At 26.1% G+C, this 10,481-nt stretch overlaps 2 protein-coding genes across 3 annotated transcripts in view; both read right to left on the bottom strand.

Annotated features, from left to right (window-relative positions):
• LOC101500419 (putative protease Do-like 14) overlaps positions 1-106 on the bottom strand; it is a 5,404-nt gene extending 5,298 nt beyond the window's left edge. The window contains exon 1 of one of the 2 annotated variants that reach the window (XM_012714024.3): positions 15-106. The gene's annotated coding sequence lies outside the window, so the exon portion shown is untranslated. The remainder of the gene's footprint in view (positions 1-14) is intronic. The other variant, XM_004494547.4, reaches the window with a different exon arrangement.
• Positions 107-299: 193 nt separating this feature from the next.
• On the bottom strand, positions 300-1,139 carry LOC101500089 (probable histone H2A.5). Its single transcript, XM_004494546.4, has 2 exons — positions 816-1,139; positions 300-712 (listed from the first exon to the last, which is right to left on the bottom strand). The coding sequence occupies exons 1-2, from the start codon at positions 1,026-1,028 to the stop codon at positions 485-487; spliced, it is 441 nt and encodes a 146-aa protein (XP_004494603.1). The 5' UTR covers positions 1,029-1,139; the 3' UTR covers positions 300-484.
• Positions 1,140-10,481: the final 9,342 nt, after the last annotated feature.

Below are 10,481 nucleotides of genomic sequence, written 5' to 3'. Positions count from 1 at the left end.
CTTGAACACTGTTTCACCAGAAAACAATCAAACCCAGGCAGTAACACGCTATGTTCAGTGTTCTAAATAAAATTGCGGGCCTGGATTGGTTAACAAGTAACAAAGATAAAGGCCCATAAGCCAACGGCCCAATAACAATATTTATTTTCTTCTGATAAAAATGTGTAAAATGTAAAAAGCAACAACACAACCATAACCAAAGTTTCATTTAATTACAGTTATAACCGCAACAACCCGAGCATAAGCGATATGTTAACCAAAAAATACAGATGAAAAAAGAACGATAGAGAATAATAATATTCAAGAAATATGTAACTTCATTCATATTTGACCCACAACTACATCATGTATGGCTGGTAAAAGTTAGATCAAAGGGAATGCAAATATTGGAATTTGCACCATATTACACCTAATCTTAACACTAAAAATATGTGCTTCACCAAAAAAAACCTAACTAAGTGTAAGATTGTACATAGGGAAAAATCTATTTCTTGGGAGACTTTGATGAGGTAGATGACTCAGCAGCAGCACTACCAGTCTTCTTAGGCAACAACACGGGGTTAATATTAGGCAAAACACCACCGCTAGCAATGGTAACACCATGAAGCAGTTTCCCTAACTCATCATCATTCCTCACAGCAAGCAACACGTGTCTAGGGTTAATCCTAGTCTTCTTGTTATCTCTCGCAGCATTTCCAGCCAATTCAAGAACCTACATTATATTCAATATAGAAAGAAGAAAAAAAAAAACTAATTAGCCTTCATAAATTTGATTGTGTTAATTAATTAGCGTTGTTGAATTGTAAGGAAAATACCTCGGCAGCGAGATATTCAAGAACGGCGGCAAGGTAAATTGGTGCTCCGGTAGCTAAACGCTGTGAATAGCGTCCTTTTTTCAAGTATCTAGCGATACGGCCAACGGGGAATTGAAGACCTGCTTTAGCGGATTTTGAAACGGCTTTCTTTCTTTCGCCTTTTCTACCACCGGCACCCTTCGTTGTTGTTGTGGTTGTGGTTGTGTCTTCCATTGCTCTGTGATCCGAAAAGGGAGTAAAACGATTCGTTTCGAGGGAATGCAGATATGGGAGAATTGTAGAGTCTTTGAAATATGGAAGTTGGTGAAATTGTTAACAGAAAGGCGCGAGGTATTAATAGTGAATGTGAATGCCAAATGTCGCTGATCGCGATTTTTGTAATGATTAGATCTGACGGTGGGGATTCACTGAGTTGGCGATCCGTGGCTTTTTTATCTTGCCTTAATAAAGGATCTTCAGGTTACTGCGAGTGGGAGGACGTTTCTATTAAAGTTTTTTTCATGGAACGGCTGTGATCTGTGCCACGATGGCGATCCGTAAGCTAGCCTTCGTCCATTGGTGTTGTTTCTTTGTTTAAAATGTAGAATTGCGTAGCTTCCCGTAGATGGAAATAAGTTTTTTTTGCTTGATAAAATAATTGGAAGGAGGTTAAACGATTAACTAATTCTTTTTTTTTTCCTTCATAAAAACTTTTTCTTTTTTAATGAATTTAAATATAATTCTTTATATTTTTAATAACTTGACGACTCAAATTAATGATTTCTAATGATTTACGATATAATTAACATAAAAATCAAATATTTAATGATTTGAGATTAAAATTGACTAAATTATTTTTACATTGTCACTATATATATATATTATACTTAAAACATATGTTCTATGCAATAAAAATAATTTGTAAGAGTAAATATAAAAAATATATTTGAACTATATTCGATTACAATACATTTGAATCAATTGTCATTTGTTTGAGAGTGTTTTCTAGTAAAATAATGCGGAGATTTCACGGTGTATTAACTATGAACTATTTTCACACGAATACAATATCACCAATTAACGCCACATCATTCACGTGTATTGACGATAATTATTTTTGTTTACATAGACAATAAATATATATATATATATATATATATATAATTAATTAATTAATTAATTATCTATTTGAACGTAGAGAATAATATATTATTCAATGTTAAAAAGTAGTTGCGATGGCGTTCTATCAAATGTGTAATCCGCTTTGGAATGAACCTACCTTCTAAGGGTGGCGAGTTTCAAGATGAGTGAATATAATTGTTAGATGGTCTAGTATTGATCCTCCATTTGTGCTAAGCAAAGGTTTTATTTTTAGATTATCATGGTTTGAGTTATAACCAGGGCAAATAGGTCATTTAGAGCTACATCTCCATTTGGCCCCATAGGTGCTAAAACTTTTGGGCCACTTAGGATGGTAGCAATCAATACAGGAATCACGTGTATTTATCTTGTTTATTACGTGGTTTTTAAGGGAAACTTAAAAACAATGTTTCTTCTACGATACTAATATTTTGGAGTTGACTAAAATGATGATTGACTGAACGAGATAATTTAAAGAGGTTAATATTGGCAAAAATCAAGGTTGGTAGCAAATAGTGAGCGAAATAATTTAAAGGAGTTGATGCAATAAGTATAAAGATATTTTAATTGTAGGGAAGAAGATGAGGAATTGAGCAAAAGGTCCGAGTGGAAGGAGTACCTAAAAGAAGAAATGATGTGACTTCATTGACGATAGATGCAGACACACAGTAAAATTGTCAATAAAGCCCCAAAATACAAGGTTCATTATAAAAAAATCTCATATTAAATGTTCTATTAAAATAATTATTTTTAAATTGTGATCTATTATTTTATTATTTTTTGTGTGTTCAAGTGAGAAACTCATAGATCTAATATTTTGTTAATTGATATTTTTTCTCAAATAAATCTAAAATATTTTTTTATCAAAAAAAAATTTAAATCATTTTTTTTTTGAATCGAAAAAATTCAATAAAAAAATTATAAATTACTTATTGTTGAAAAAAAAATTGTCAAATTTCTTTTTTTTTTATTTATAAAAAACGGGTCTATAGACTTCATTAAATCTACAAAAGTATAGGAGTTTGTTTTTATGAACTGAGGTTAATAATTAATAAACTTGTAAAATTGACATCTATATCTATAGATACGAATGTCAAAGTGAATATTTAAAATTTAATGTGTCAAATAAATGTCATTAATATGAAATGGTTGACGGTACATAGTGATTACAAAAGATACATTCAAGGATTATTTTCAAATGCAAAGAAGAAAATCATTAAAATGGCCCATAGACAACAAGCTGTGCAAAGATAGATATATACAAACAGTCCAAAATTTTGATCTGAATAGAAAATGTAGGCACATGCAAACGACATAAGAAAGAAAACTACAATATACTTTATCTACAATGTATTGATTTTGTGTTGATTAAGAAAACATGCTACCATATTGGGTGTTGCAACTCCTAGGCTCTACAAAATAACCAATCTTCGCGGACTCTACTATTCCTAATCAATTACCGTTTGAAAATAATCATCACATCTTTGGGAATACTTTGATTGTTACAAAATACTCACTCAAATATTTGTTATTAATATCCGCAAACATTCAAATGGGGGATTGAGTTGAGTACACAATTAAGAAATAGAATCATCAAAGAATTTGATTTAATTATGTGTAGGAGTTGAGCTTCACATGGACCAGGATTAGCGCGGATTATATACCTTCCGACTAAAGAAGAAAAACTATTTCACGTTTTTTAAGAAAAATAATTAGGTTCGTTTAATTTTTTAAAGTAATAAAAAAGTAAGTAATTATATTCTCTAATTAAGTTGCATTTTCATGGGAAATTGTTGTTGAGAATAAAATAAGTTATTAAAATATAAAATCCATATTAAATTAATATTTTTTGTTGTTTATACTTAAAATCGTAAGGACTTAAAATCTACAATAAAATTGAGTTTTTTTTTTCTTCTTAATGAACTTATAATTAAAGACTGCAATAGTATTTAGGACCATAAAATATAAATTTTTTAATTTTAATTGCAGTTTTAATTCTTTAATTTTATTAATTCATGAATTCGGTATTTTTATTTTAAAACATGACAATTTTGGTCTCATATTCTGATTTTTTAATTATAAAATTATGATGTAATATATTTTAAATAACGTGATATATGATATGATGATGTAGAATAATTGATACTCATGAAATTGCAATAAAGTCCTATAAAAACTTAATTTTCGACTTCAATTTGTTTTCTTCATTTTTTTAATTTAATTAATACATTAAGACGAGTTATATTTCATAAAATCGTATCTCACATCATTTAAAATATGTCAAATCTTTATTTTTTTAATTCAAAAATTCAATGGAGTGATTAAAACTATCAACTTTTAAAATAAGAGAATCAATTATGTGAATTGATTAAAATAGATGGACCAAAACTGCAATTAATTTTTTTAATTGCTTATATATATATATTCAAGATCGAATTAAGTATATAATATATAATATATATGAAGAGTTACATTTTACCGCAGTAGCTAACTAATATTTTAAACAAGAATTATATGACAAGTTGTCGTATTTTTGCAGCTCGTTTATATTTTATTGAGAAATATATAAATTAAAGTCTCAAAATAAAAAATAAAAAATTCAAAGTGCAATTTTCTTTGTAAAAAACAAGGATACTAATTTCGCTTTCATTACATATAAATATTTTTTTATATTTGTACATTATTTATTTCATTTTGATATTTCCATAAAAAAAAATTAGCTGAGTAAAAAAAAAGAATTATCGCCACTCATTCAATGCCATAATTTGTTTTTTCAGTAACCATGTAGAATTCTTGAACTCAATTTTGTTTTACACTTCACTTACATTTTTTGTGTGTGTTTGAGACATAATATAAGAGATTGAAACATGATACTTGAATGGATTTTATCATGCCGATCTATTCACTTAGTGTAATCGTTCTCGTTTTCTACCATACTACTCGTATTTTGGTCAATTAATGATAAATCTTTTGACTCCACTAAGCATTTGTCGCTCCTCACTTTAAATTTTTTACGAGTCTCATTCATTTTTTTCTACTTTTCTCGACACACGTAATCTCAATATTTAAACAAATATTTCAAAAAGAGATTAAAGTGAAGAAGTAGACCGCTTAAAAAAATCAAAACGAATTTTAGAACAATAATTTCACCTCCCATCAATAAATTTCTAAAAATCTAAATACACTTACTAGATATAAAATTTCAACTGATACATGATATCTAATTTAACAATATTAATTTAAGACTTATGATAAGGTGTTATACTTTCAAAGGTCGGAATAATTGTTTAATCAATTAACTTTGGTACATGCATGCGACAATTTGGTTTTATACTTATTTTTTATTTGAGGACTATCGCCTCCCAGTCCCATACAGCTAGCTCTACTCTTAACGGTTGCGTTCTACGTCAGGCTTCTTTTGTTTCCGTCGTTTTCAGTTCAGAAGTTTCTAATTAATAGCAAACTCTTACGATAATAAAACATTCAATATTATGAGTCAGTGGTTGTTGGAAATATATAGTTATATATTGTCCCTCTGCTAATGAGACAACTTAAGGATAAACACATTTGCAAAACCGTTGTTTATCTTACTTTCATTATTCATGATCATGCGTCTTTTGTTTTCTCTTTTCTTCTATTTAATTATACACTAAAGAATGACGTCAAGTTAATAGATTGCCACGTTCAGATAAATTTCCCTCAACTTTTTTTAGTTCATTCAAATAAAACCTTCCCTCATCTTGACATCTTCCATATATTTTACAAATATTTATTTATTTATTTTCACTTTTTTCCCTCAAATTGAGTTATACGTAATTGAGTCTCCATAAAAGATAAATAAATTTATCGGTAAAATAATGCACAAAATAACAACTTTTCACTTTATTATTAATTAATTAAAATTAAAGTGAATAATTCATTTTTAATAAATAAAGTAAATAATATTAATATTTAGGTTAAATTACATATGTGGTCCCTTAACTTAATTTCAGGTAACGTTTTAGTCTTTTATCTTTTTTTTTTTCTTCCGATTTAGTCATTTATTCTTAACAATATCAAATAAAGTATGAAAATATGAGTTTATTTGAAGATTTACGTTACGAATTTGATGAAATTTGTATTATATTGAAGAATATAATTAATTTTATGAGTTTTGATTGAATTTTTTTTTGAATTTTTGTATAAAAAAAGATATCATTGTTGAAATTTTAAAACATAAAATATTAAAGTGTCACTTAAAATTAAAATAAAGGACCAAGTCGGAAAAAAAAAAAGATAAAAGACTAACGTTACCTGAAATTAAGTTAAAGAACCACGAATTTAATTTAGCATAATAATTATTAAATAAATAATTATTCTTTTATAAACATACATGATCAATTATAAATTATTATAATAATAATTAATCTATTCACTTTATTAATTTTATTATAACATCAACAATTAACTCACTAGTTTTATTAATTTTCGTTGAGATAAATACATGAAAAAGGTGGGCAAATTGAGATTGGAAATTACGTGGAAAGTTTGGTGTCTATATTTTCTCGTTAGATGGGGGCCATCATGACGGAGGGAATCAGGGTAGGGTTGAAATAATTTCCCACGCGGAAAGAAAAGTCAAAGCAATACTTGACTTTTATCTATCATGGTCAGCGGATATGTTACAAACTCATAAAGTGTTTGGTAATTGGTAGTATTATGGTTTGAGTTGATTGATAAATTTATAATTAGACGATATAAAAATACATTCTCATAGGGTGCATCTTGTTCACTTTAATATTCATTCTTCGGTTTTATTTTTCTTTTTATCAATTTGTTTTCTTTTATAAATACTAAATTTAACATTTTATATTTTAAGTTAAAATTTATCGAGTATATAAAATCTCTATATAAAATTTATCGAGTTTTAAGATAAAAAAAATGTTTTTATTGTTTATCTCTATTTTTATATTAATTTATGTGTATTTTTTATATATTTAAATAAATTTTTGTAGATATATTTACGATATTATAAATATTTTTTCATAAATTTTTTTTTTAATAAATTATAAATAGACAAAAAATGTAAGAGCAAAAACAACTTTTAAATCAATTATTTATTAAAAATAACATGTACATATGGTCCAAATTAGTTTATTGTTTATTGTTTATTGACACAGTCATTAGTACTGTGCTTGCTTATAATATATTTTCGACTATACATACAAGTTGTTGTAAACATTTAGTGAAAAGAAAACTTCTCATGGTTTGAAACCTTGTGTTCAAACCATTATTCAAACGACCACAAAAGAGAGAATTGAATTATTGAAGAAAACTCAGCGGTGTGAAAAGGAGGAGCTTTTTTATGAAGCTGCTTTCCAGGAAAATTTCTTGTAGTGCATTTATAGTTGTTATTTTTACTCAATGTAGGGAAGTATTCTGTTGTTACTTTTATTTGTATATTTTCAAAATTCATTGGCATATTTATATTATAATTTTCCTTTTGTTAATACTCTTTAGTTAATTATAACGCGTCTAAAAAAGAGTGTCATTTTCAATTTTAACTTCATTTTAATTTTTTAATTATATTATTTAATTAATAATTATTCTAAAGTTATTATTGTTATTTTTTATTTATTACAAGGTAAATATGCCAATGATTAATAAGAATTTATTGAATAAAATTATTATTCATTTTCTTTTTCTACACCGTTTTTTAATCTATGTGAAATAGTTAAATATGGCGGTTATTTTGGAATGAAGAGAATAATATTTTTTATTTTTTAAAGATAAATATATTGAATAATATAATAAATAGTTAAAAATATTGTAATTTGATTTATTTACATTATGAGTGCAAAAGTTTTTTTATTTGTTAGACAATTATAACCTCCAAATAGGGGTGTGAATATGTCCGATTTAAAAGATCTAAATTCAACCTATAATTAATTTTTGTATTTTGAGTCTTGTCTATGGTGTATGTTAGATTTTTTTTTTGTTTGACCTTTTTAAAAATTTATTCAACATTAAAGCATTTAAATATGATATTTTAATTTTTTTTAAATAAATTAAACTAAACCTTTTTATATAAAGATGACTACTATAATAATAAACATAAAAAAAATTAATAAATAACAATATTGATAATATATATATATATATATATATATATAAATGTCGATTTATCAAGTCTAACATATTTTTTATATATTTATTGGGAATTTATTACATTAACAATGAATAATTATTAATTTCAAAACATTATAGAAGACAGAAGGATGATTTAAATGTAATAAAATTTATTTATTTTTAAAATGAAAACTAAATAAATGGAAATAGTATTTTTTTAAGAAAAAAATGACCATTTAAATTATAATATAAAGTAACTAGCTTTTTTTTTTTCGGACTCATTAACTAGCTAGTCGAGATTAGATCGCGTGAATATAATATTTATCAAAAGTGATCGATTTATAATTATTAATTGTATAGTTAGGATTCTCAAATTTTTACTCCACTTCGAGAATATCGATGTGATATCTCTACAGCTACTTGGTTTAAATTATTATTAAAAAATTGAAAGTGAGGAGATAGTAGTCCAAAAGAAAACAAATATTTTAAGATTTAAGAAATATTTCTAAATAAAATTACATTTTTTATTATGAATTATGTGATTTGATTTTTTCGGTATAAGTACCATATTTGATATGTAGTATATATGAGCGAAATATAATTTTATAAAAAAATAATAATTTTTGTAATTAAAATATTATATTTTTTATTTTATTTTTGTCACCCGAGTTACTATCAATAAAAAAAAATGACACTAGAAATAAATAATTATACGACATTATTGAAATAACGTGTCTGGTGAGATGTTGATGTCACGTGACATTCAATTATCATATTATTAATATTCCTTCAACAATTACATAATTTATACCGTATAAAAGAGACACAACAAAAATAAACAAAAGTTAATTATTTTCTAAATTAAATGAATTTTGTGTATATATTATATTTTTAATAGTAAAGTTTGTCCATAGTTGATTTCTTTATTTCTATAATCAACAATTCTCACAAACACCATTTACAGAACTAAAAAGATATTATGGATGACAAATGATCCCTCAATACTTGAGGGGATTTAGACTTGGCTAAATAGTGTAGTGCTTCTATCTACAATATATGTATTTTGAAAGAATAAATACATTTGGCCAGACAAATACCTTGCAAAGGTTATATCTAAGGGTGTTTAATTTTTGCGAAACTTTATAGTTATCTTGATATTGATTAAAAATTTGTTAAATTTAATTCGCCTATATCTCTATATTTTGCGACTTTGTTAATTCACAAGTGTTGGCTAATGATTTTGAAACAATTGTGAAATAAAAAAATAAAAAAATCAAAACAAGATAAACACATGAATGAGTTTGTAATCAACTTCAAATAATTTGTGAATATTTACTTCAAACTAAGTCAACGTCTAATTTGTCGAATATTTAAGATCCAATCTTACATATATTAAGTCGTCACTTGTTATCTCTAAATCAAAATAAAATACACATAACTTTGTTCCTAAATCCATTATGTTTTCAATGCTCGTAAGAGTCATTTCAATAGATGTGTCTCATATCATATATAAAACGACATTCATACGACAAAGTAAGGTGTACGATTTTCTATCACAACACCTGGCCTTAGATCTACTAAATTTCACATTGACTTGTATATCAAAGTGTTTGCAGGTATCACACCCATCACAAATCTTCGTTTATTAGTTTTCAATTAGTTTTACGGTGTAAAAATATGCTTGTCTTTGTCCAGCTATTATTAAATTTTAGAAAACAAAATCAACATTTATAAAAAAATTATTTGTTGTGCTTTGTCAATGCCAAAAGTCTGGCACTGTCAATATATTGTAACCATTAACGAACACAATTTTAGAAATACATAATTATGATTAAAATCAAACATTTTAATTAATTTAACGGATATTAATGTGATTAATTGATAATATAAAACTTTTTACAATAACATTGTATATTAATTAAATTATTATAAAAATTATTTAAATACGAAAAGGTTATTTTCGTTGTTATTCATAAATATGACATAGATCTTGGTTGACTGTTGCTGACAATCACAATCGATAATTATCTGATTTTCATCAAATGATTAAATTTAAATTCAATATTTTAAATTATAAAATAAAGTGGTAAATGAAGGGAAGACTCAATTCACTCGAGTTAATCCGAATCCTTTGCATTGATCATACGGTTGTGGAACCGAAAATTGTCATATGATCGATCGGTAGTTGTAAGAGAAATGCTTATATTATTCTTAAATGAAAATTGGAAACACTTATAGAACACAAACAAGTCCTCATTTGGGTTGTTTCGGCCAACATCAAAATGATATTGAAAAAAATAAATAGAAAGATAGAAACTTGTTAGACTAGTGCATCACTTTGATTACTATACGCCATCATCCTCTTCTCACTTGTGTATAGATAAGGCGATCCTAAACCACATCAAATATTTGCTGCCTTATTGGGAATTGATTGAGTGG

This window comes from Cicer arietinum, chromosome 3 (genome assembly GCF_000331145.2).
Source record: "Cicer arietinum cultivar CDC Frontier isolate Library 1 chromosome 3, Cicar.CDCFrontier_v2.0, whole genome shotgun sequence".
NCBI classification, from domain to species: Eukaryota; Viridiplantae; Streptophyta; class Magnoliopsida; order Fabales; family Fabaceae; genus Cicer; species Cicer arietinum.
This window is presented reverse-complemented; position numbering and strand designations above follow the sequence as displayed.

What these genes read in the sequence shown, in the direction of transcription:
- LOC101500089 (XM_004494546.4), bottom strand. Translation starts at nt 1,028, where the DNA reads ATGGAAGACACAACCACAACCACAACAACAACGAAGGGTGCCGGTGGT. An exon ending in TTGAATATCTCGCTGCCGAG is followed by an intron (nt 713 to 815) that starts GTATTTTCCTTA and finishes AATATAATGTAG; the next exon opens with GTTCTTGAATTGGCTGGAAA.